General features: G+C 45.5%; 1 protein-coding gene across 9 annotated transcripts in view; it reads right to left on the reverse strand.

Annotated features, from left to right (window-relative positions):
• Positions 1–27,325, reverse strand: part of LOC117778783 (zinc finger protein 521-like) — a 92,782-nt gene that overhangs the window by 7,200 nt on the left and 58,257 nt on the right. For all 9 annotated transcript variants that reach the window (XR_004616844.1, XM_034614574.1, XM_034614579.1 and 6 more), the window contains 2 exons: positions 11,827–11,958; positions 4,265–4,380 (listed from right to left, as the gene is read on the reverse strand). Coding sequence is in view for 8 of the 9 variants with exons in the window: in XM_034614574.1 (XP_034470465.1) it covers positions 4,265–4,380; positions 11,827–11,958 (248 nt within the window). In the remaining variant the exon portion in view is untranslated. The remainder of the gene's footprint in view (positions 1–4,264; positions 4,381–11,826; positions 11,959–27,325) is intronic.

The following is a 27,325-nucleotide window of genomic DNA, read 5'->3' on the forward strand; positions in this document are numbered from 1 at the left end:
GGATATCCTCCCAGGATCATTAGGTCTGTCATGCTGTCTAATTCTGATCCACCTACAAAACTAGAACACTACTATTGTGAAACATCACTAGTCATCTAAGAGTGTTTATGTCCCCATTTACAGTGCAGTGCCGTGTGTGTACAGTGTTGTACATAATTATAAATAAGCTAAAATATTAATGATAGCGCCTCACAAACAGCTCCTCTCTCTCTCTTTTTCTTCTTCTTCTTCTTCTTCTTCTCTAATTCACTGTTCTTTTATTTTGTAGTGCAACTTTTTTGAAATGGTGACAGAAATGCGAGCACCTGGGGTGATGAAGAAAAAAACAAGTTGTCATATAAAAGGAAATAAATATATATGCGACTTTCAAAAGCGTGAGGAGCTGTCACACTTGGCAGATCAAGATATTCAGAGGAAACGGGGCGTTTGAGAGCCACTTAGGGACAAACACGCGGCGCTTTGCTTTTCGTACCACGTGTTTGGGGCGCAGGGCAGTAGGGGCGGTTTTTGGGGGCATGTTTTAAAATTCACAAAAATGAAAAGAGAAAGGAAAACTTCCTGGGAATTAAGTCTCTGTGCTTCACTCTGAATAGTGACATTGTTTATTTGGGGTAAGTAAATGCCTACAATATAGTTTTAAGTGTCATCGTTCATAGAATAAACAAAGCAAATCTGTTTATTAGCCTATAATAACATCATAAAAGCCACTATGCTGATTTCTTTAACCCATTTCCTGCACTTGTTTCCTATGTTGCTCTCTCTCCCGCTGCCTCCTCTCTCCCAGACTGTCCATCTCTCCCCTTCTCTCCGTCTCAGGCAGACGTTATGACACACATAGCTGTTTACTCTGACCCGGTGACCATGAAGCCTATAAATATGCTTAATTAAAACAGTGGAATTGGTCACAGCTTGGCAATAATGGCTATCACACGGGGAGAGGAGAATCTCATTTGTGTGGGGAAGTAGAACATGATGCAGATGTGCTCTTGTCACTTTCAGCACTCATTAAGGCCGCGCAGCTCTGGATTGTCTTTGAAGGAATCCTTTTAAAAGACACTCCAATTAAGGTACGTGTCCTGCGGGCGTCTGAGAGGAGGGAGAAGTCATACAGTATACCCCCGTCCCTCCACTCCTCCGTCGAACGCTGCGCGACTTAACACATGACTTACATTCTCGTGTCACTTCCGACGAATGATAATGAAATTGGAGGATGGAGGGGAATAAAAGACAGCCCAGCTTAAAAGGGACGGGGGAATCTCGCACAGGGAAAAAAAAATGTCATCTTCGCTGTTGTGTAACTTCAATCTCATTGTCTCGTCTGCAGAGGAATGGCGGCATCGGTGGGAGAGACGTCTCTGATCGCAACTCTCCGGCGCACCGCGTCGCCGGAGGAGACAAACTGGTGCGTTTCCTCACAAATGAACTGCACTCAGAGAAATGTCAGATTTAAGCTGTGGCTAATACTGCGCATTCATCAGTTAATGAATCTGGTTAATTAATCCAGCCTAGCAGCATTGTCAGTGGCTCAGTTCCCTCCGCAGTGTGAAAAGCTACTGTATCTGAAGCCAACGCAGAGGGAGAAGGAAGTTTATTATCAAGTTTCACATTGCAACGTGGCCTCTGCTGGAACCCTGGGACCTTTTCTTTTCTCATAGGGGGACAGCTGCCTTTAAAACCAGAGGACGGTGGATTTTATATTTGGTGAGAGCGAATAGTGAAGCTTCGCCTCGTCGTTGCTCAAGGGGTGGCCAGCAGTTGAGGGTCAGAGAGAGCGCCGCACAGCCAGCCCATTTGCCCTCCCCATCAGCACCTCATGAAATATCTAGACTTTGCTCCATATTTTAATGGGGTGAGGGAGAGGGGTATGCAGGGTGGAGGCTGTGTGAGTGTGTGTGATGGTGGAGGAGAGACCTCTGGAGAGTTTTGAGGGGAACGGTGGTCTATGCATCTCAGTGCTTATTTTTTTTGTCTGCAGAAGAAAGAGGAAAGAGAGAAATGGAGGGAGAGAGAGAGAGAGATTATTCTCCTTTGGAATCTGGATTCTGGGGCACACAGGCCCAGGAGTCAGTCAATCTGGCCGGTCTGAGGGGGGCGGCTGGGCGGGGGGTCCTGGGAGGGCTGATTAGACGGATGCTCTCCCATCATCCATCTCGACAGGCTGGCGAAAATTGGCTAGCCCCTCGCAGGGTAGAGTTCACGGGGGGAGGCGGTGGGGGAGAGAGTGGAGCGGTGCACTGGATACCTGTCACAGCCTTTGGTCTGTTTCAGGATCTCAGCAGCAAATTAATAAAATATCGTTCCTGCTTCCCTTTACCTGCCGTGGCAGCTCTCCCTCTCGCCGCTCCTTCTCCCAGCTTGCACTGGCCCTTTGACCCCTCCGACTACTGTGAGAGATGAGGAGCCCAGGCAGCCGGCGAGCGGACCAGAGTGTCAGGGAGAAATAGGGAGAAACTCCAAACTCAAGACCCGGCAAAGAGAGGGAGGCTGCACTCCTCTCGCTGCTGGAAGACAGCTCCACTTCAGACAGACTGACAAACGACTGCCCCGTGTCAGTGAGACATTTTGAAGTGTGATGCATGGGAAATGGCAACTGCGCAAAAAAACAACAACTAAAAACAAGACTCCAACCCACACTGTTTGTTGAAGGCTTTAACTATAGGCAGTGAAAAGGGCAAATCTAACACTCCAAACTTCAGAAGTTGAATCCTAAAATAAAGACGGAAAAAACCCAACTAAAATAGCTTTGAGATGGTCACAATTTAAATAAGCTCTGACACTTTGTTTATTTCTGTATGCGTGTGACAGGAAACAGTATATGTTCTTGTGTCTTTAAGTACTATAAGAGAGTGTGAGCATGCACTCACATGGGACTACCTCTGCAGCATGGCACAGGTTGAGCATAATGATTGTCTTATCCCCCAAGCTCATTCCCGCTCTCCTTTCATAACCCCCTGTTTCACAACAAAGTGCCATAGGTCTTTCATGTTCTGCTCTTGTCTCTTCACACAGAGTGTAAAACAATATAATCATGCATGAAACAACACCTCCGGGAGGCGGAGATCACTTCATTCCCAAAAATGTCAAAAAAAAAAGGAGAACGAAAAGTCAGAAAACATCCCCAGGTTATTTGAGATTGTTTACAGGTACCTGCAACAACCCTGGTTATATACAGAGTCTGCTCGTACCAATGAGGGATGAATATGTGATAAATAGGAGGCCTTGGCATGAATGAAAAGACTCCATGTTGTCTGCAGGAGAGCGACGCTTGTTAAATAACCTTCTGTGTGGTGGAGTTGCATGTTGCTGGATCAGGGTGTGTTTTATTCATAGTTGTGGTGCTGAAATGACCAGCGGATAATGATCACATTCACCTTCCTCCTGGCATGCACACACCTCTGTGTTTACAACCTGAATCTCAATATGAAAATCGTTGCCGATCAATAGGCAGCCGAGCCCTGGATACTTCCTCTGGCTACCTGCTAATACGTAGCGCTGCTAATCCAACTTTCAGGGAGGTGCACTTAGAGGATGTGGTCAGGAGCTGCTGGTTTTTCATCCTGCGCTTAAGGCAAATTAAGAATAATTTCTGTGATTGGATTGAGCAGGATGCGTATATACGGCTCATGTTTTAATGATTTAGCTTCAGAAGGTAATAGAAAAAGATCTGGATATGAGAAGTGTGCCATGTGTACGGTGGAGAATCCCCCAAACAAAACAGAGCGGCTTGAAAACACCACCACAGTGAAATAATATAATAAGGTCTGTTTAATTTTTTTTTCCTGCTTCTCCAAGGACCAGAGAAAAAGATTGCTAGAAAATGGATTATCTCTCTAACATTGCGAGTTCATAAGTCCAACTGCTAACTTTGTTGAAGGGCAGATACGGTCTCCCAGAGGAAGCAGCTCATATTTAGCCATGAGGCCTCCTCTGTGATTAGGAGGGGAGATGCAGGCGTATTGACTCGACTGTGTTTTTGCCTCTGCACTGTCTGTAATTACCTCTTCAAAAATGAACATTCCGCTAATCCTCTAATTCCAGATATTTTAGTGCTCTGCTGGTCTAATAAGCAAATCAAATCATATCTGCACATCACAAATGAGTTTTGGAAACGGACTGAAATAATTCCTTCTGAGTCCCTCACCCCGGCCCGGGATGGAGGGGATAGCTGGAGCACGGTGTTTAGTGTTTGTTAAGCTGTCATGTGTGATTAGTAGTCAGGGTTTGTGCCGGTGGCCCCTTTTGCTCCGCCAAGCCCCAGGCTCACCTGTAACTCTGTCTGGAAGAAGAACTTCTGTGGGCACGGTGAGCAGTCGTAGATCTTATCCTCCTGGCCGTGGGCAGAGAAGATGTGCTGCTGGAGCTTATTGGCCTGGACAAACACTGCTCACATACAGGGGGAAGGGAGACACGGGGACAGAAAAAGACATTTTATAAGTGTTAGTACAAATTTTACAGGCCTTTCAGAGTCTTGTACAGATTCTGTTTATAAAAAACAGCACGATGAGATTAGAGAAGAGCCTTGTGGCCGCCATTAAAGTCAAGATCAAAGCCACATCTGCCTGAATAAAAACTGAAGACTGTGTCAGATGGCAAGTAAAACTACTTAATTACAAACAAATAAACACACAATCCAGAATGAAAAAAGCATTGTTATGAGATGTATAATTGAAACAAAGGAGAACGATTTAGGTGTTAACAGTAAAACTAGAGTGGTCATATTCATGGTACTAGACCGAGCGAGTGGCAGCGAACTGTTTTGGGAATAATGATGCTCTTTATTTAGCACTACTGTGGGGACAACAAGCCAGAAAATAAACAACAACCACAAAAAAATTGGCATGGCTTCAAGTGGAAAACATGGCCTCCATTAGTCTACATCGCTAATTATATTGACAATATAAATATTCATGGTGTTGCACTATTTATTCATGCAGACTGAGGCTACATTCACCATCATATAAACAAACAACTCGCTGGCACTTAAAACATATACCATACACTTAAGCCACAGTCCACGCTGTAAAGCTAAGGGGGATGTGATTGTGTGCGCCTTGAGTGCATGTGTCTTGCATGTGTGGGTGTCTGCGCTGTGTGTGTGTGTGTGTGTGTGTGTGTGTGTGTGTGTGTGTGTGTGTGTGTGCCTGCACTCTCCAAGGAGCACTTCAAACATGCCGTTTGTTATCCCAGACCCTTGTGCTTTAAGGATGGCTGTCTAATCTCAAAGGTCTGGATGCTCTGGAAAAGTTAGCATGCGGGGGCTTCATTTGAATTTCTTACGGCTCAAAATAACTTTTCTTCTAATGCATGCACCGTGGGGCCACGAGTAGAAGGAGGGGAAAAAAGCATCGCCTCAAAAGGTGAGGTGTCTGTCGGAGATGGCTTTGGGGTCGCAGCAGCCCCGTGGCGGGGGGGCTCTGCAACATTAACGTGTCCCAATTTGAGCTCACCTGGGAGAGTGGTTATTAATTATTGAGCCGCGTACACTTGAGACGCACTCGGCTTCATTGAATGTCACACTCCTGACCTGGGAAATGAAAAGTTTAGATCCAAAGCGGCAGACACACCGAGGTGACGCCTTCCGACTGCTAATGCCTGGGTGACAGCTGTCTCTGCAACATGGCAGCGTGTTAACCAGAAATGAACAAACCTCCTCTAATGAACAAACAACAACTCCATGGTCCATTTCTGAAACTAACGACCACAGCGATATGAAGACAAACATAATTGCGGATCGACGGCTGGTTTCGCAGCCTGTTACAAAACGCTTCAGCTCAAGGTTAAGGACTCGGCCAGATCGCGTGTTTGTAATGCTCCGGAAAAAAGAGACGACAATTTTGTTTGTGGGGTAATAAATGATGAACAATAGCTTGTTTCTTTTGCTGTGTTTTATCTGCATATGCTGCACAGAAGCAGGTCACAGCAGCTGCAGGAAGCCTTCATTATGTCTTTGGCTAGAGGAGGAAAAAGTCAATACAGCAAAAATAAAAATGGATTAGAGACTTGGGGGGGCCTTCAAATACTGTACGATGGGGCTAAACACAACTGAGACGTCAAGTGAGCCGTTTCTCCCTGTTTACATGTGTATCTGGTCCAGGTCCAGGAAGAGACACATGATGTCTTGTGTGCGTTTAAAGTGGTAAATGGTTTGTGTTAATACAGCACTTTTACAGATGATGCTTGATGACTAGTCGAAGCACTTTAGAGTCAAAAGTTCAGCGATTCCCCCGTTCACACACACACATTCATGCAGTGTGTCTGTCTATGTGCAGCACTTTCTCTAGCACTGCCGTCAGGAGCAACATGGGGTTAGTATCTTGCCCAAGGACACTTCGGCACACACGGGGGAGACTGGGATCAAACCTCTGTATTCAGAGCCATAAGCCAAATTATAGCTCGGTATTCAAAGCCACGAGTGTCCGAGCGTAAAATAAGATCAGGGCACTTACAAGATTATTAGCCAATTTGTAAATCAGAGCTCAACAACTTAATTTTTTGTGCAAATTTTGGTTCAGCTCTGATATATTTAAGGGCTTGCATCATAAGATAAATGCATAAATTCAGCATTTGTAAAATTAACCAGTTACCGTTAAATAATTTGCGAGAGTTTACAATTCAGAGGCTTTGTCTGCATCTCTGTTCTTCAAATTAGCATGCAACTTGTAATGAAGGGATAAGCGGATACGGGGCAACGGAGGGACACTGTATTGGCATTTGGCAGCAATGAGTCATATTTGAAAATGCTGTTGCGCTGCCCATTTAGACGAGGAACAGAAGCTCCCCTTCCTCACGGGTTAAAATGAGGACATAGAGAGAGAGGGAAGAAATAATCCAAAACCACATCCAAACAGGATCAGTGGCTGGCCATTGTGTCTCTCCCTGCTGAGAATAGAGAGAATAGGCGAGAGAGAAAGAGAGGGAGAGAGAGAGAGAGAGAGAGAGAGAGAGAGAGAAAACTTTGTGGAGTTTGTTGGCCGTGGAGCCAGAGCGGAGCTGAGCAGAGCGCTGAGCCGGGTTGGGCGTCAGGGGTGTCAGGGCTGAGGGGGCTGAGGGGCCAAGGTCTCCTCGCTGTGGGGGATATTAAGCCCTCTGATTAGATCTCAGGGGCCGCCCATGGCAGACGTCTCCTTTACTACAGGCCCCAGCTCATCTTTATTTTGGCAGGGTGGTGCTCTCTGCAGGCTGCACTGCACCAATACTAAGCTGTTTGTGCAGGGAGGAAGAGGGGAAAAAAAAAGTTTATCCTTTTTTTTTTTCCCCTTTCGCCTTTTCATTTATTTATTCGTCTAGCCTACATGTGTTGGCTGCTGCTTAATCTAAGAGTTCACAATGCAGGGGCTGATCCAGGCGTTCTGAGGCAACACAAACACGTCGGCTGTGGGAGATGATTCGCCGCTATAAGCTGATGACTGCTAATATAGAGTCAAGGCCTTTGTCAAAGTTTTGGGATGTAAGCTGTTATGATTCCAACGCTGCACGAGCATGAGTTTGGGCAGCAGCTAAACAGGAAACTAATTAAGCGACTGCGTTTGTCAGACTCTGGCGGATTTTAAAGCAAGTGCATCCTGTAGTTTTTTCGAGTTTGTACTTCGTGCTGTGACATAAGTAAAGTGCACACACACACACACACACACACACACACACACACACACACACACACACACACACACACACACACACACACACACACACACACACACACACACACAAACATGTAGGACTTTCATCAGGCACACTTTCTTCTGTTTTGTTTGTCTTAAGCACATATTCCCAATCACAATTTCCACACCAGCCCTCACTACGGCTCCTAAGGGTGCAGGCAGACACTTCTAGCTGCAGGCTCCCCCACTTCTGAAACCTGTCAAATCTGTCCTGAGAGAGTCAGCCTCCCTCTCATCATCCTGGGGCTTATGGACCTCTCTCCATTTACCCCCCCTCCACCCTCCCCTACGCAGCTCTCTTTTCCTCCTCCTCTTCCCCCACTTTCATCTCTCATCCAAACTTGCCAGTTGCAACCTTCTCTCAGCTTCCTCCAAGTTTTGTCTCCTTTTCTCCTCTATTTTGTCTCCCTCCCTCATCTATACTGTGTATGACTTACTTTTCCTCCCTTCCTCCCCTCCTCCCCTCCCTCCCTCCCTCCTCCTCCTCCGGTCTGGCTTCTACAGTACGATTCGTCCTCCCTCCGTTCCCCTTCGGAGTGGATTGAGCATAATCAGGTATGTCAAAGAATGAAAATCACTTCCTGCCTCCCACTGAGTTGTGGGTCATGGCGGGGTAGATCAAACTAAAACACGGGCATCGAGAGGGGGGATGATCTCTTAAACACAGAGTAACCTTGTTAATCAGGTGAACTCAGTGACCCAGCCTCTGTCACTGCCACCACCTCGTTTGATCAAAGTTTTGCTTTTTACGTCCAGACTCATTGTGTCACTAACAGGGATCCTTTTAACTGTAAATTAAGTTTTTATAAAGACTCATCCTCATCGGCTAAACAAAAGGAACCTCTTTGTGAATAATGATGTTCCTCCTGGATGAAACCACCTCAGAGCAGCTTATTATGACCCAGAGTTTTACTGTTAGCTAGCAGCCGTAGTAGTAATTATGAGAGGAGCAAAGGAAGAAGCGAGGTGAAGTAGTGCAGAGCGACGAAGTCCGAGTGAAGAGGAGGTTGAGGTGAATGGATCAGTTGGTAAAACACTTTGCACATATAGAAAACTGTCTCCTGCGTGAAACTGATTCACAACCTAAACAGCATGTTGACTGGCACACAGTAGAGCGCATACCTCCGCCAAGGACCTACAGTCCCCTTTTGAAATCACGATTAAAGTCACTACATCCAGATTTAGATTTGGATCAGCACCAAACACACTCATGAATATCAGTCCCCTAAACAAGATCCATGAATTATTCTCTGAGAAATCAAGGAAAATGTTAAAAAAAATTGTTAAAGAAAGCAGAAAACTATTCCTGGATCTGTCCCAGCATTGAATGGGTTCTTCCCTGACCCATTCTGCATTGTTCCACCAAGTTCTGTGGTAAACAAACCAACCAACCGACAAACAGACAGGGGTGAAAACATAACCTCCTTGGTGGAGGTAACAAAGGTCCTTTAACCTTTAATATTTTCCTAAACCTGATGTAAAAGTTTGTGCATAAATCAAACCAAACAGGGACGTTTCTACAACTTTGTGCACGTGTTGGATACAACCAATAAGAGCTCCCATGGGTTGTATCTGAGGGACAAGAGGCCATGGTCCTTTATGCTACAAGACTTGTTGAGTCTCTGGTAAAAAAACCTGCTTAATGCTCAGTACAGGGATATAAATAGTTGAGCTTTACAACTTGAGTTAACTTGCACTTTACATAAACTTTTTATGCTGCTTTATTCCTTCACTACATTTATAATATAGTTGTTACTGTCCTACTATTAATTACTTTGCATCATAAGAAATTACTTGCAAACTATATGATGTATTATAGTATGCGCTGTATTGTTATTCATTTAACTACCTAACATTAGATAGATCAACTTTGAGAGAGATCTAACAATCTACGCAAAAACTAAAAATCGACTATATTATACACATATGACGTACATACGTACACAGGGAGTAATTCTGTGTAGTTAGTTTTTTTACTTGAACATTTTATCCTTACTTCTAAACAACTATTGTGAAGGAAACCAGGTTTTTATATCCTGAGTCCTGCATGTGGTTGAGTTTACGCAACATTTAAGGTTAAGAAACGATTGTGGTTTTGCGCTAATTAAATAATCATTATCTGTCTTGAGTCAAGTTTTAAAGAGACCACCATGTTTCCCTTACCTTAACCAAGTGTTGTGATTGCGTAAGCACAACAATACAAAAGTTAATCATGAGTTAGTTGCAGATATTGTAGGAAAGCAAATTAATTTATTTTGCACTTTCCTGATACATTCATTAACATTTCCTTTTTGTGTCGATAGAAAACAGTCTGCAGCTTTACTTTCCTTCATATTGCTTCTGCTGTTGCTAAATGTTGCTAAATAATATCATATTAAGATAATTTCTAAAAGAGACATGGCTACGTAGATATGTGAATGAAGGGCTTAATATGGAGTCTTTTATTGTTCCTGAATATTTGAGTAAAAGATCAGAAAAAAATTCCACCTCTGATAAAGCCTTCTGTATCTATTATAGACTTCTAACACTACATTAATTAAAACAATATGCTGTCAGTCAATTTATGTTAAGGTGTTAGACTAGTGCCTTTCTCTAATTCACACCAGACTCAACTTGAACAAATATATTCAAGGACAGCTGTCAGCAAATCTCTCAATTCCTCCTCTTCCTCCGTGTGCACTGACTTCAGTCTGTCTGTCCCCCGCATCCCCAACAGAGGGAGGCCTTTCGGTCCGTACCCGGCCTCCCCGCACTACCAAAGGCTTTCGCCCATCTGTCTGTCGGCTCTGCGACCACTGTCCTGAGGGTACACTCTGCCTCTCCCTCCTCCCCTCTCCCCTCCCAGCATCCCTCTCTCTCTCATGTGCTGTGATCGATATGGACGCGGAGGGAGAGGGGGGACCTGTCTGTCAAAGCAGGCGGTGGAAAATGAAGGCTCAGATGAAGGAGGCATGCTCTGTATATTAAATGCCCGGACCCCTGTGAGGGGTAGAGGGAGGGGATATATCAATAGGCTTTTTGCTAAAAGAGAGATAAGGCCAAAACAGCGACGGGGGAAGCAGGACGGAGTAGAGGGAGAAGGTGGAGAGAAATAAGAGATGAGGGAGATGAATAAAGAGCTTTGGTAGCGAAGTGTATGAAGAGGTAAAAATGTGGTAAAAAAAGATATTCGAGCCAAAGTTTAAATGCGAGGTAAGGATGTTAATTGATATAACAAGTGGAGGATACACAAATGAGTTTCTTGTGCGATGCGTGAGGAGTGGGGCGGGGGGGGCGGAGGGGGGTTGGGGGGTGGGCAGGAAGCACGAGAAAAGGGAAATGAGCTGAGAAACCAAAAAGTGTGAGGAAGAGTAAAGAGCTGAGGAGGGAGAAAGAGTGAAGAGCCGAAGTTAACGACTTTGCAGATTTCATTATAGAGATAGTTAACCCTGTTGACACTGAAGGAGGGCACCATCCTCTCAGGAGGAGTCCGGTCCTTCCACCTCCACGCACGGAGACAGATGAGATCATTACAGCTATCAGCACCACTGCCATCCACAATTAGCACATCTCCTTTTCTCCCCCCCCCCCACTCCTCCACCCAACCACCCACCTCCCCATCTCCCCTCAGCTCACCCCCCACCTCATGACACTTCTTTGGCCTTGATTTGGAGGCAATTTGACGAAATAAAAAAGCCACATGCAGCAAACTGCTCTCAGCTTTTCGCCGACCCACTTGCTTGACCTTAACCAACTCATTTAGAGCCCATTTGCCTTTTCACACTTCACAAAAAAAAAAAAAAAGAAAAGGAAAAGATGCTTGGAACGCAAAGCTTTGCAGAGTGAGAATGTTAACGTCTCCGAAAAGTTAACACAAAAACTAGCTCGTGACTTTCTAATGTGTTTATCAGTTCACTGGGTTGACACACACACTCACACACAAAGTCTCCATGATATTACATTGACTTACATTTATTTCCTGGAGACTAACTGTGACCTTAACCATAGGTATTTAACATTAACCTAAACCTTAACCGTAAAACACATCTTCACCTTAAAATGTAATGATTTATGTTATTAGGAATATCGTTTTGTCCCTTTTGTCCCATACTGTGACTGTTTAAACAGATTTAGGTCCCCACAACATGAGTAACACACACATACACCTAAACACAAGCAGAATACACACCTGTGAAGCAGACAGGACACTTGAACGTCCCTCCCATGCCCTCGAAGCTGTGCTCGATCAGGTGGCACTGAAGCTTCGCTGGTGAGTCGAACGACTGACTGCAGAGCTTGCATTCATGGTTCAATCCTTCCTCTGCAGAGAAGAAAACACAAGAACACAGAGAAAATAATCATAAGCATGAAAATAAGAAGAGCGTGAATAGCAGAGGTCTCACTCTGCCTTTGTTTTTTGTTTTCCTTTTTCTACTTTATTCTAGCACAAGAAAATAAAATTCAACAAATTTGTGGCAAAGACTCCTGCCTGTGATTTTCATGACAATGACAGAAAATAATATATAATAATATAATAATGAAAATAATATATATAATAATAGATCTCCTCCCATCGGGCATAAATTGGATGAGCGGCCAGGGTGCTAATCATTCAGACGAGGTCTCGCGCTATGTGAACACGGCGCGCGTCACCCTTTTGATTAAGTTATATAGGAAATAATTTACTTTTAGCGTCTTCAAATTACAGCAGATTTGAAGGAAGCCTAAATGAAGGAAACTGGAAATCGTTAAATCAGAAACAGGCAAATTGCCTCATTTAAAACGGTGCATTGCTACTTTACAAGGACAGAAAATAGCTTCTTAAACCTCCATTTTATATCAAGGAATCATCTCATCGCTCGTCATGGCTGCCAAAACAACTCTCCCTCACAACGACCTCATGTGTCAACATTTTTAATACAGTGGTACGACAGGTCTTCCAATAGCAAGACAGAGTCCCAGTTTATCTGCCTGGCATTAGACTTCCCCCCACATCTATCTTGACATTAGACTACCTCACCCGGGGCCAGAGATAGCGTGAAAAAAAAAAAAAAAGTTGTTTAGACGGTGAACCTGCACACTCATTTGCAACACAACGATCTGCTGACTCAGACTTCCAGAGAGCTGCCCATCTCCAGCGCGTCAATAAACGGCCTATACGATCTGCCACGGGGCCCCGACTAGTGCTTTATCAAACTCTTGCCAAGCCCGACATGGCCGGCTACTGCAGAGGGGAGGTGGGGTGCATGCACTGGGGACTCATTGGGAGTTTATCCCCAGATCTCTGCAGCCCAGTACCCGCCACATAGGCTCTGGGTACCAAAAAACAAGTCACAAATACACAATTCACCAACCAGCTGCGCCTGGCTGGCGTCCTGGAGGTTCCAAGTAGAGGGTTAATTGAAGGGGCTTTAGGCAAATCCGGCAAAACAAATGTCCTGAGAAAATTTGCGGTGCAATAAGATAGGAACCTTCAATTCAGTGGATAAGACACCTGCCTCGTGGTTTGTGAATCCTCCCTGCTCACTCAACAACACATAAATGTTCACCTGGTGTGAAAGAAGCTGTTTAACAAAGTCACATTTAAAATAAACAAAAATATTACTTGATAAAGGATATCATAAAGATGTTTTGACCCCCCCCCCCCAGTATTTCATGGATATTGGTTGAGTAATTTCTGCGTGAACCTATGATCCCACAAACAAACGGAAACCTAACCTCCTTGGCAGAGTAAATATTTATGGACCATGTTACTTCATAAGAGGTATAAAAATAAACAGTATCTCACTTTCTACACCAATGAATTGACACTGAGTAAAAGTGATAAATGAAACCAGTTGACCTCTGATATATTAGAAAGAGAGAAACATCTCCTGCGGTGCCTTAAGAAACAATGGCTGTGTAAACATATTGAACTTTTTACTGTAACATATGTTCTTTTGCAAGCGTTTCTTGATAACATATAAATATGGCCCGGTGTATCTCATAAGGTGGAGTCTGGAGCATTAAAACAAAGCGTAAGTTGTCAGACTCACAGACTACGCTCCCCCCGTGACTGTCTGGCAAAAAGCTAAAGGCTGATCAAAGCACCTCGTCGTTGCTTGAAAGGGGAAAGAGTTGATGGTGTGTTCTGCAATCATGCGTTCGACAGATGAGATATTCCGCAGCCTACATGTGCGACCGAGTGTGAGCAGCAGGCGTCAGCGAAAATGGGGGGGGGGGGCGGGGGGGGGGGGGGGTGGCAGGGTGGGGGTGGCACGAGCGCATCGAGGCAGCCGTGCAGGAGGATCACTGCCCTCTTTGATCACTGTTCAGTTTGCTTATCTGTGTGAGGGTGTACACGGAGGTCAAGCTTGCTGCGGGGTTCACAGATCTGTTACTCTGCCATATGCGCAGCCCTCATTTGACCCCGGTGCACAACACTGTCTCTTCGGAGACCTGGCCTGCTTCATTATGCAGATAACTCTGCACCTGCCTGACTGACCTTGTGTGTGTGTGTGAGCATGTGTGTGTTTATGTCTGTGAGCAGGTGCATTAGCAAAATGGCAAAACGATATAAATATACTTCAAATATGAAGAATAAGTGTGATGTTGTTCATTGTTTTGTTTTTATATGTCACGAAAACTCCCATTAAAGCCACCACCCTGTTGGGTCTGTCTCTACTCCTCTGCCCTGCTGGGGAAGCCAACTCACTCCTATTGAAGAGGCAAACATATAAAGTCATTTCCTGAAACAGCTGGAAATCATAGTCTTTTGCCAAACGTTACCAAAACAGCTGTCAATAGTGCAGTTGTTGCAAACTATATTTATCGTGGACTAATACACATTTGGTGCTCTAGCAGGATTGGCCAAAAGTAAATACCCACACCTACTTCATCCAGTGCAAAGTTGTGGCTCATTGAGCTTTATTTGCTGTCTTTGATTTTAAATAACATTTTACTGATTTGTTTTTTGCCTCGTGCCGTGTTTTGTTTATATTTGTCCTCTTTGTGAGGCGCCTTGTAACGACAACAATGAAAAGTGCTATATTTATTTCAGTAAGTATTATTACTCTTATTATTATTATTACTAATTAGCTATGCCAGGCTGTGGTTACACTAACAACAAAACACTAATGTAAAAATAAACTTTATTTAAATAACAAAAGTTAAAAAAAATGCTTCACTAGACAAGAAAATAAAAGCAATAAAAAACATTTAAAATGTCAAGTAATAATTAAAAAAAGAAGCAAATAGAAATATATAAAAGCCAACAATACAAAACTATTTAAAAAAGTAAAATGAAAATCTGACTTTTAATGTGACTTAAAAAAATGGGCACGGTTGCTTTGATAAATTCAGTGTTGATTTTGGTCTATTTATTGGGATTCCTCAACAAAAAAAGTTGATGATTATATAATTAATATACATTAAAAACTCAACTACGTGTTTTATATGTTTACATACAACCCATCACTGAAAGCGTACTACGTAACATACAGTCAGATCAAAGATTGAGAGAGCAACAGAGGATCTGAGTGGGACTCTGTCATGAGCAGCCTGTGCTGCGTTCATATTCAGCAGTGTAACAGGGGTTGAATCAGGCTGGCAGTCTGTTTCTTAGTGAGAGCCAGGGGAGGAAGTCAGCTCGCTCGCCCCTATAGCTGCCTCATTGGGCTGAGGTCACTTCCTGTCGCTCCCCCAGCCCTTCTCCTGGGCTGCCCAATCAGCACGGCCCTGGGCGAGCCCCCACCCCCTCGCTATGCAGCGAGCAGACTCTGGATATAGTTACAGGGCCACAGGGGACTGTCAGCTCTCTTTCTCTATCCTCATCCTCCTCCCACTCCCCGTTTCTGAGTCTCCCGAGTGTTCTCCGCTGCCACCACCCTGTCCCTCTGCACTCCTAAGAAAATCCTTTAGATGAGAACTGCTCCTGTGCCTGCTCCCTCTAAGCATCCCTGACACCAGCAAAGTAAGCCCATCTGCATATCCACAGGGCCTCGCGTTCCTGTGGCTCATGGTTTATGTATTTCACAGCTCCTTAAAACACAAACGCTTAATATCTCTCCCATGTGGAGGACAGGAGAGGGAGAGAGGAAAAAGTACTCTCAGAAAGAATGGTCTTTATTTCTCCGCGCTGTTTACTTCTTCATCCGGGCTGAAGTTCATATGCTGCTGAAGGTTGTTTGGGACGCTGGGGCTTGCAGCTTGGGCTTGCATAGTTTAGTGAACTCTTTATGTAACAACACCACAGCTGCAGCATATTAAATTCTGTGAGTTTGAGGCGGCGGCAAAGGTGTCTGCGATTTTGACAGAGATGTCTTACTTGGCTTCAGAGTGCGAATGCACAGCCGTCGACTGACAGTGAGTAAAAGACTGAAACTCAAGTAACTCCAGACAGTCTAACTTTCTGATAATAGTGTGCCGTTAAGTACAACGCAGGCGATTGCTTAATTAAAAACTCTCCCTCAGCCTATTCGTTCCAACACCAGCGCTCCCCCCCCACCACCCCCACCGCTGCTGCCCCTTACTCTATTATAATCATTCTGATGAGGAGCGGCGCGAATCAGAGAACTCAGGTTAAATCTTAGTATTTTTCTGTGGAAGAGAAAAAAAAATCTGATTCTTGGATTTACACTCGTCTCTGGGGAATTGCGAATGGCTCTCTGAAGCTGACTCTTACAGGGACCGGTGCTGATTGTGTCGCCAAAGCGGCACACTCTAGCAAATTATATTAAGGACATCAATCAAGGCACTTCTTTGCAGAAAGTAATGAGTAAACAAGTGGGAGAACAAATTGAGAATATTTAAAAGGCAGGAACAGGCTGTTTCGGAGAAAGCCACAGACACAGCGGTGAAATTCATCAAAGCCAAACGTTCAGGTCGATGAAATACTGTGTTTCTGACCCGCCAAAGCTTTCCATAAAAATGGAGATAGCCGCTTTAAGTGATCCTGTTTATGATGAATTTCACCTTTAGCGAGAGTTTGCTCTCTGTTCTACCATCTGTCTCACACTATTCAGCAGGAAGTCGGAGTCGTATGTTAATAAACCAAGAAGATTTGGTTTTCAGCGGACTCGCTGCTGTATATACAACCCACTACGGGATTGTGGATGGTAGCAGAGTAGACAGCTTCAGGCCTGTAAACAGTAGGTGGGTTTACTTCTCTCTTCTCTCGGCGGGAACTATCCATTAACAGATAATGGGGGGAAAATCAGAGTGATTAAGGCCCAGGGAATTATGGGTGAATACAAATTGACTCCACCTCCGTGTGGTGTGCTCTCTTGAGGTAGAAGCCCTGCTCATGAGAAACAAACTCATTTCAGAACAACTACAAGGCCCATTAAGGCTTGGAGAAGGCAGAGGATGGGGGTAGTGAGGTGGTAGGTGGGCGCGCAAAGGGATGGACTCCCCCTGGACCAAAGCTGATTGGAGAACTGGCGCCCGGGGGGAACATTACTAATATCTATTTCCTGCCTCCACAGTTTGAGAAGGACAGAGTGAATCAAGTGCAAAATGTTGAAATTAAAGTACAAGATTTAATCATAGCACCTTGAAAACTCACCCCATTCTATCAAAGAGTTAATGTATTACATGAACAGTGATGGAAATGTATTTGAGTGCGAGCATATAAAATCAAAGAGATTGGAAAACTACCTCAGCATGAAAGGAGAAGCTTGAGCCCAGTTTGCCTGTAGGGGAGTGGGCATGTCTGAGACGCATATACTATGTGGGTAGGAGAACAGTGAGCGATAAGCTGAGTGAGGCACCAAAGCTCTGTGTCAGGGTCCCAGGTTCAGCGCTCGCCTGACGCTGCTTTCCAGCCTCCATAGGGAGAAGGACGGGTGAGGTGAGATTGTTGGCTGTGACATGTCAGTGGTTTGGCGACGCCCTCGCACGGCGAGAGCAAAGGATTCTGGGGGAACATGTCTCTGGGAGAATGTCAGCTCTGATGCATGGCAGCTCGTTGGAGGTGCTAATCAGAGCAGGGCTAGGCTCCTGCTAAGATCAGCCACTCTGCGCCTACATTAACCGCCTCACAGCTCCCTCGGCTGCCGGGCCAGAGGTAGAAACACCGAGCTGACAGGTTTTTTGTGTCGAGATAAACATGCGTAACGCCTGAATGGAGGTTACAAAAGGTTTAGTCGACTAGAACACCTTTTGGAGTTCACAAAAACGTGGTGGACAAAAAGAACATAAGGACACTGTCGCCTTCTGCATAAGATAAACACACTGCGCAGACATTTCCAATCCTCATGTGTAAAGCAATGCTTTTTTTTTACTGTGTGGCAGAAGATGCAGACTCTAAAGCCAGTAGTTGTTATTGGAGCATCAAGGAGAGTTTTAATCTGCATCATGGTTAAATTATTTTAAAGCATTTTATACAGAAGATATGAAGGCAGATGTATAAATGATGGGTTTGCACTAAACTAATGCATGTGCCACCTCTTACATGGAGCCTGGTATTTATTAAGAACCTGCTGTGCTTTGTGTTTATCTATGCATGGCTTACATTAGGTATAAACAGGCTTATTTACTCTATTGTCTCGTGGCAAACAAGAGGCATAATAGAAAAAATCCGAAGAAATTCCCCTTCTAAATTTACATTACATGTGACTGAATAATATACTTCTACATTATGATGTTTCTCATTCTTCAAGTGTGGTATTTCTCTAGAGCAGGTAAATACAAGCAGCGTGACTCAAGTCTGTGGTAAAAGATGAAGAAAACGTGCATTAGAAGTTAGCCCCCACAAGATATGTCGAGATATGTACTTTCTGAAATTTGGTGTATTTCCGATTTTGTGTGTGTATATTTTTAGATTTGAAAACTCACTGAATTTAATGCATTATCCTCCTGGCGGCCACAAGGGAACAAAAGCCAGTACAACCTGATGTGTTTCAGCAAGATCTGCTGTACACTTTGAAGGATATTCTGCCATTTTGTGTTTCGCCTGGACCACTTCACCTCCCATTCTCACATCTGAAATCCACAATGGCTAAAACTCGGTCAAATGAGCAGTGAATAGGTCACAGAAACAGGAAAAGAAAGAAAAAAAGCAGAGGGAGAAATCCACAACAACAAAAGGCGAGAGTCGAATACTTGTTAACGGATGATGTGTAGGCGCCGCAGCTGCAGGCAGGTATTGAGGTCCGGTGGGGACAAACAGTGCAGGCTGCTGAGATGGATTGCATGGGAGCGCCGGACCCCCTGCAGCCACACAAACACCACTCTACGCTGAAATGCTCTAATTTACTCTACACTTGCCTATTCTAAACTGCTGGGCTCTTTCTTGTTAGAAAGAAGTAAAAGGTCAAGTGGCTACGCCCCGACCTCGAAGACGCTCGATGGAAATTGACGTGCAAAATTACAAACCAAAGCAAAGAAACAGCAAAGATGGACAAAGGGAAAGTTTTTTTTGAGCAAAGAGGAGAGAAGGTGCGAATCGGACCAGAATCTCTTTCAGGGCTCAAAAGAGTGAGTGGCCTGGATATAAAAAGTTAATTATGGGCACATGCTTCTTTTTTTTTTTTGCTAGCCTCACTGTGGCATTGTCAGGCTGAGGTATGTGGCTCTATGGGGTCTGTGGTCCACACAAAGGAACAGGGAAAGAGAGCATTGCGGAGAGGCCCCTTGGCTGGGCTCGCGGCATGGAACACGGTACAATTAGCCAGCCCCTGCGTTCTGCTGGCTTATAATTATCAGTGCTTGCCTTAATTGACTCCCTTAGCCTGCTGCAGAGGGACAGCCCCGCGCCCCCCCCTGCCCCCCCTCCGCTCGACGCAGGCCACCGAGCGCCACGCCGGGCTCTCCAAAGTCATTTAGAAAAGCGCTCATATTTTCGACACAAAAAAAAGGGGGAACATTTGGTGAGAGAGAATTCATCATCAGGTGTCTAGAGGTTTTCCTTAATAGAAAAGCTGAGTCCCACTGAGTGCGCTCTGTGTAGCGGCCAGCCACGCATGCTCAGGACCAGCAAGCCGCCATTCGCAGCGGGCCACGAGACATTAGCATAATTTTATATAACACAGGCACCCGCACTGGAAATTTAATATATCTCAGCAAATACGAGACAGGCGTTTTGCATAATTTTTTTTTTTTCACTCTCCACCTAGCCTCCTCTCTCTCTCCTTTCTATCTCTCCCTGTCCTCGCTCGGTGTGTCTCTCTCCTGTCTTGTCTCCGTCCTCTCCCTCCCTCCCTCTCTCTCTCTCTCCTGCTGCCACTCTCCTTTGCCCCCGCCCTCAACCACCCCTCTCTCCGCGCCCCATGGTGCTGCTCTCACTAGGAGAGGGGAAGTTCATTACCTCAGCTAAATCAGAATTAGTCCCTTCATTTTGACGGGGCGAACTTCATTAGAAAGGCCCTTCCTTAATCCAGCAGGGAGAACTGATGAATCTACATGGGGGCAATAATTTGCTTCACACAGCACATTCAGCCACTTCCTCCACACTGTTTCTCCTTCCTTTTCTCCATCTCTCCGGCTTCATGTATTTACGGTTACATTTTTTATAAGATCTACAGCGAGAAACCTGAGAAAGGAAAACACCTGCATATAATTAACTAATAGCAGCGGAGAGGGTGTAAAGAATGAGTTATGCTGTTTGGAATGTCCCGTCTCCCCAACAGGCTTCAGGGCCCCTGGAGCAGCCATAGCTGACTTGGCCGACACTCAAACACAGGCTGAGTGAACACGGCCGAGGACGAGGCTGGCTCTCTGGGTGTGAGGTAATTATTAAAGATTATTTTACAACGCCATTGATTATGTTGTGTTCTTTAGAATCCACGAATATTTCCTCTACATGTGGTTAGACTGAAATGAAAAAAAAAAAACAGACAAAAGGATAAATAATTTACTGAAAGTAGGAATGCTGCACTCTTTTTTTCTGAAACCTATACAACACGCAGTTTCTGTAAAGAAACAGAGCTTCAGCAGTCGCCCAGATTCTTAGAACAAACTAGACAAACGGAGAGATGTGAATCAGGACAGACAGCCCCTGACTGCCATACCACAGCGCCTGGTGTCAAACAGATGTGCAGCTTGGCAGCTAAGCTCCCCAGAAAACAGAGAGTCCACGGATTCCAGGGTGGCGTTGAGTCGTGCTGTTCTCCCCCCCTCACCACTCCACCGTCCCCCAACAGTCCCGACTCCCCCACACTGTGCCCCTGCCGACTCCCTCCCTCATCACTTCCACACAGGGGTCTCCTGACTGGTAATCTCGTCCCTCGAATGTGAAATCTCCGACAGCGATGCTCCGCACTTTTACCCCCTACCTCTGTGGCTGATGGGTAAATTGGAATGGCGCACCCTGCTGGTGCAGAGAGCTCTGAACAGACAGCAGCGCACACACATGCTGAGGCGCCCCTCGCACGCTCCGTCTAATATAGTGGACATGCACACTCCCTCCAAGCTGCAATATCCATGCACAGACACATGTCCACGCACAGATGTACACAAGGGAACAAACACACGTACGTATACAGTCGCACACGGACAGAAAAAGCTTGAGGTGAGTCGCATACACAGCCTCATAAGCACACATGCAAGGTAAGTGTTCCATGCATGATCTGTTCACCCTCATCTGCATAAAGATTGAATCTATGATAAACAAGCAGGTACTAGGAACTGAGTCAATATATGCTCAGATTTAAATGTGCATCATCTGGAATGGCTCAGCTTGGGTCCTTTCACAGAGACGGCACCTTATGTCTGTTTCCATAGTTTGTTTCTATTATCATTACTACAGGACAGAACACACATTACAGACTAACAGAGAAAACTGTGGAAATCGCAGACTAAATGAGAACGAGCCGCATAATAAGCACCGCCAACTTGCTGTTTTTCAATAATCACACTGTACAACATGGATAAATACTAACAGAGCAGAGGTCATGTGTTTTTCTTATTTATTTTTTTTTCACGGCCAGGCATCAGGGTAGGATTTCCCCGAGGGCCGGTTTAGCTGTCCGAGGCTTCCACTCCATCGCTCTGTCTATTTCTCTCCTCAGTCAATGCTCTGAAGCACGCGTGAACGGTTGAGTCCACCCTCAAATCGCAGGGACGTCCTGAAATAGTCAATGGGACCTGAAGGGGCTAAAGATCACTGCAGAAGAAGCCACAGAGGCCTTCCTGTCAAAGGCAGTGCTTTCAGGGGGCCAGGGGTGAGGGGAAGCCAGAGGGAGAGAGCCGGAGACATGACATACATTTCATTACACTTAAACCAACTGTGGGTTCAAGTCAGAGCCCTGGATTTCCAATGGCGTCTCGAAGGATGGAGTAAGTGGAGGTATAAGAGAGCGGTTTTCACAAAGAACACAATGGGTAGGTGGACAAAGGCAGGCGGCTGGATTAATTGCTTGGGGGCTTGTAGGGATATTTTTTCTAAGTACTTCTGTTTAAAGCTCAATTTAGTGGCATATTTCACTCGATGCTTTAACTGTGAAATCTCCAAACTCCAACTGGAATTAGAGCAATTAGTAGAATTATTTAGATTCCTACTTTACAATATTTCACATATCATAACTCTTAACATTTGCCATGATTGTAGAGCACTTTGGCTAAATTCGTGTGATTTTTTTAAAACTGCTTTATAAGTAAATCTGACTCGACTTCGAAAAACGCTTTCTTACACCACTTGGCGCATTTTCTCACAGCGGTAAAACAAGGTTAAACAACGTCAGCTGGTGGAAAATCCCACAGTAAATTTTAAACGTTTTTTTACACACATTGAATGACCATGTTTAAATATACAGAAGTAAACGTGTTTGCAGTAGTTTCTGCTGTGATGCGCTGCTCTGGTCTTATTACATATTTTACCTGCCGATCATTAAGAAGACAAAGTACACCATCGGAAATATTAGGGACGTACTCTTAAATAAACTGTTTTAAAAAATGCTGACAAATATAAACCTGTTTGTCTTTATCCTCACGATATTTTTGCTAAGAATAAGAGTGACATGCTGCCCTCTCTCCTCTCGTCCCTCTGCCATTTTTGGACAACACCAGAAAATGAAGAACTCTATATAGTGGACTATATCGTTATTAGTGAGTGATTTGGAACACAGCCAATATTCTCCTCTCCCCCCCTCTTCCTCCATGTTTGTTTCCACCTGACAGCTCCGTTTAATTTCTGCCCATAAACACAACCTTAGACACGAGAGGAGGAAGCGCTACTTATCCCAGACATGCCCAGAGTGGTCTTTTTCGGCGAGAGCTCTCCTGGCTTTGCGGAGAGACCACTTGTCCATTAAGACTGTCAGAAGATGCTCTCAGAAATGAGAGGCCGTATCTCTGGAGAGGCCCGCGAGGAGCATGCTCAGACGGGCGGGCTGGGGTTAAAGGGAACGTGAAGTGTGCTGGCCAGCTCTGCGCGGGCTTAAGAGAATCCGCAGCCAACACTCAGTCTCAGCGACGCACTGTAAAGCAACATTATGGAAAATATAATTTGCAGTCTAACCTACTTTGCTTTACAAAGAAATGTCTATTTAAAATCCCTTGGAGTATTATTAAAAGGGCTATAGAATTACAAAACACTATTAATATTGCTCGCTTGGGGGGAGCCCTCGCTCATTAAGCTTCTAAGACGTCGTGGGTTTTGATTATTCTATCAGCTTCGTTCTCTTATTATAGTGACAAACTCCTGCTATTTTGTTGCCAATCTCCTTCCAGCTGTCATATCGTTTGAAAGATCACAAAACCCCTTCAAACACACTTGTGATACGTCTTCAAATTCACCAGACATCGCTTGATTCCCCTATTGAATTTGCAGGATTAACTTGAGGAAGAAAACGTCTCATATTTCTTAACTGGTTGCTGTGTCTGACATCAGAGTGTATGAGATTCTAGCGTACTGGTATTGTCCAGGGGAGGGAACCCTCACTCTAACCGTCAGCGCTTCTCCAAGTGGGACAGAGATGATTAAAACACACCACGGCTGTGACTGACAGACTCCCCACCGCTTCTGGAAGATGACATGTCTCCAAGTCACACAGAAACGCAACTCCTCTAATTTTAACTCCGACTACAACGCTGAGCCCCTCTGTCAAAACCCACAAAAAACAGCCATGCTGAGATTCTTAACCACAATAAAAGTGATAACAACTAAACAGAGGAATAAGTTTAAAAACAACAATAGGGAGGGAGGAGACAAAGGGGCTGAGAAGGCGCCATTTCCCTCTGGTGCACACAAACAGCAGGAACCTGTGAGCTTGTGACAACACCTTCAAACATTTCTGTTACTTTCACAGAAATATCTGATGCTGATGCTCCAACGTGATGCTTCCGCAGCAGTCTTGTCCCAGCGCACAGTCGACTTGGCACGCTCTTGGTTACCAAAAAGACAAAACACCCTCCTAACTGACTGTTTGACATTTGTCATGACAGGAATACAGTGAGAGGAGGAGAAGAAAGGAGGAGTGAGAGGTGGGAGGGGAGCAGGAAAATGGAGGAGTGGCAGAGGGTGATCAATGTGTGAAATTGTATGTGTGAAAAAAATAATTTGCCATTCCCCGGGTTTGTTGCAATCCTCATTTCTTCACAATAAGGGGGACAGAGGGGGGTTTCCTGTTATTGTCATGTTGTGCAGAGAGCTCAGGGTCGCGTACTAAATGATTCACAGAAAACGGAATCTTTTACATTGGCGTCAGCGATTCAGCCGGGCGCCCTTGTGGGGGAATTCTTTTTTTGTGTTTTTATTGAAGTCTGCACAGAGCGCGCCCAAAAGCTCTGACAGGGGGCCCCCGAGGGCGCTTGTCTTCACCTCCAAATCATAAGATGGAGAGACGATGCTCCCCCTGTGCTCTCAATTATACCCCTCAACACCCCCCCTGCACACAGACCCACAGTCCTGCCCTCCCCACCCAAAAAAAATAAAACAGGCAGGAGAAGAAAAGCCTTCAGTAATACAGTCCCAGTGGAGGGCTCCACGATCGCTCGGCGCTGCTGGAACAGCTGACAGGCTCGATGTGGCGGGTCCATTCCCTGCGGTCTGTCAGAGTTGGTGCTACAGCATGACGGTTAGTACTTCTTCTCTGGGGATGTGCCTCCTTTGCCTGCCCCTGTACGTGCCCCTCACATGACAGACCCCTCCACTGACCCCTGGAAGCTCTTTGGCACTACCCCAATTACTGCTGCGGGTAGGTGGAACTCTGGGTTACGTGCCCCCTCATGCATCTTTACCTCTCCCATTCTCCCCGGTGAGCCGGATACCCATCTGAGGCTCCTGGCACATGCACACGGGGTTGGATTGGACCAGCATGAGGGGCAGAAGGAGGTGCGGCGTTGTAAAAGGCTTGGTAATTTGATCGGAGGGCACAGCTGCATAAACAGGGGTATCGAGGAATTTCTGTCTGCTTGATGGAATTGACTTTGCATGAATGGCCCCTCCCCCCCCCCCCCCCCCCAAATGGGCCGTTTTCCACATGTCTCAATGAATATGACAACCTCTCCAGCAATATGAGTGGAACGGCAGAACTGCAACAGCAGCTCAAGGTAGAGTCTTTTTCTTGAGCTGTGAAATTCTCCCTCTCCCTCTCTGGCTGTCTTTGCTAAAGACCTCATCCAAGTCCTGCTGCCTGACCTGTCAAAAGCAGCACCATCCTCTCTAAAATGCCCAAACAAAATAAACCAACCACCGCTGGCAGGGTCAGAGGGCAGCTGCTCTGGGTGCCTGGACTCTGGCGGGCCCTCTGATTGGTGGAAAGGGCAGTGAGTAAAAGGGAATCTTTTCAAAGTGAAATCTCCAGCTGATGGCTTAGAGCTCCACACCCCACAGTTTGTTTCTCTTGCTGCTGTCAGGAGTTTCGCCTGAGCCATTTGGAAGGATTAGAAAGAGTGGGGGGGAGAAAAAAAGAGAGGCTGGACTGGGCAGATCGTGTGTACTGGAGGGTCTGAGTGATGGCTCCAGGACCCCTCGGAGAGTGATAAACCTTTGACCTTGACAGCCCCCCGCGGTGACCCCTGACCTCTGGCTTTGTGCCACAGACACAGTGAGACAGGTGCAGGCGGGAAAGTGACCACACCCCCACTGCCCAGGCCAAAACCCCCCTCATCTGACCTACCTGTCCTGATGGTTTGGACTCAAACTATGGAAGAAAAATATCTTTCGCCAGCCAGAGGCACGACTGCTGCTGTTACTGAGAAAATTACTATTTGCATGGGGGGGGGGATCAGAAATATTAGTTTGTGATAAAAAGTGCTGCTCATCAGAATAAAGTCACGCTGCATTCACAAAACCGATACTGCAAAATCCATATCAATAATTTTTATATGAAACTGAAAGGAACAGCTACAGAAAAATTGTAGAGACAGGGAAAAACTCAGCGCACAGATACTCTGAATGTGAGCTGAGAGTTTGCAAATGGATTTAGTTCCATTAAATATCTTTGTTAAATCTTTACGAGTGTGGATATTATTAAAGTCGAGGCGTATTGTGAGCACAGGCACAATGACACGTCATGCGGCCTCGTTTTCTGTTCCTCAGCAGGCACTAGTTCCAAGGTCGCGCCAGTCCGCGCCAGTCTTTCTGCAGATCCATTTCCTCTCCCTAGGCACTTCCCTCATGTTGTTGGCCCAGTGATTCAATGCCTTGCATTAAGAGCAATTCACCTGCCTCCGGCGTCCCAGCGGCATGGGTCCCCTGGGGAAACCAGGTGGAGCATAAAAAAGTTCCACATATGGTAAAGTCAAGCTGCTCGGAGGCTGCCGAGTGTCTGCTGTGGGGATAGAGGCTCCTAAAAGGCCCAGCTGGTACTTGGAAAAGGGCTTCTGCATTACTACACCTCAGTGTCTGTTTGGGCTCCCCTTTGGAAAGTGTTGGCCGGCGCACATGACCAGCCATTTTAGATTTCTCCCTCTACCCCGCCTCATCCCTCGCTCCCTCCCACCTTCCAACTGGTTCTGTATCCAATTGAACATTTGGTCCTCCACTGCTGGTTAATCAAATTCCTCCATCTGGCCCCCTATCCCTGTGGAACACAAAAGGTGCAGCCTGAGCCTGGGTCCAAGTGCATATTGGGAGGGAGGAGGGGGATGGAGACAGGGACTGCCTACCTAACTTACACAGCCCAGTCAACTAGATCAGGTAGAGAGCACGAGGCCAGGCCTGATCGTTTTGGGCAAACAGGAACAGCTTGGGACTAAGTATCAGAGCCCTGCTGTTCATATAGAACTCAGGGACGGCAGTGGGTTCATATGACAGTAGGAGGGTTTTACGAGCTAATACCTCCACATACACTGTAGAATACAAAATAGAGTGAAGCCTAAGCACTGCTGGCTAAAGCAGAAGGGGAGCACTGCCCGGAAACTGAGCTGTTATTCGATCTCCGTGGCAGTAGAGGGCACTGCTCTTGAAAAGCACTGGAAGCCCAGGAACAAAGACGAGGGGAGGAAAAGAGGAATAATCACATCTCTGCTCAAGCTGCAAATTTGCTTGTTGTCTTCTGCTTCCTCGGGTTCAAAGTAGCAGTGTGTGAGTAACTAAGCAGCGTCTAAGCCTGTGCTCTGATCAAAAAGAGCTATGTTAAGATATCACACAAAGCCAGCAGTGATCTTTAAAATCCCCCAGAGAGACCGCAGAGCCTTCACAAAATATCTCCTTGACTACATATTTATTAGAGGAGACCTTTCAGAAAGCAGTCCTGCCGCACAAAGTCAAACAGGTTTGAAAGTGCAGCCGCTCTCACAAAACGCTTCCCTCACAACTATGTCAT

This window comes from Hippoglossus hippoglossus, chromosome 17 (assembly GCF_009819705.1).
Source record: "Hippoglossus hippoglossus isolate fHipHip1 chromosome 17, fHipHip1.pri, whole genome shotgun sequence".
Lineage (NCBI taxonomy): Eukaryota > Metazoa > Chordata > Actinopteri > Pleuronectiformes > Pleuronectidae > Hippoglossus > Hippoglossus hippoglossus.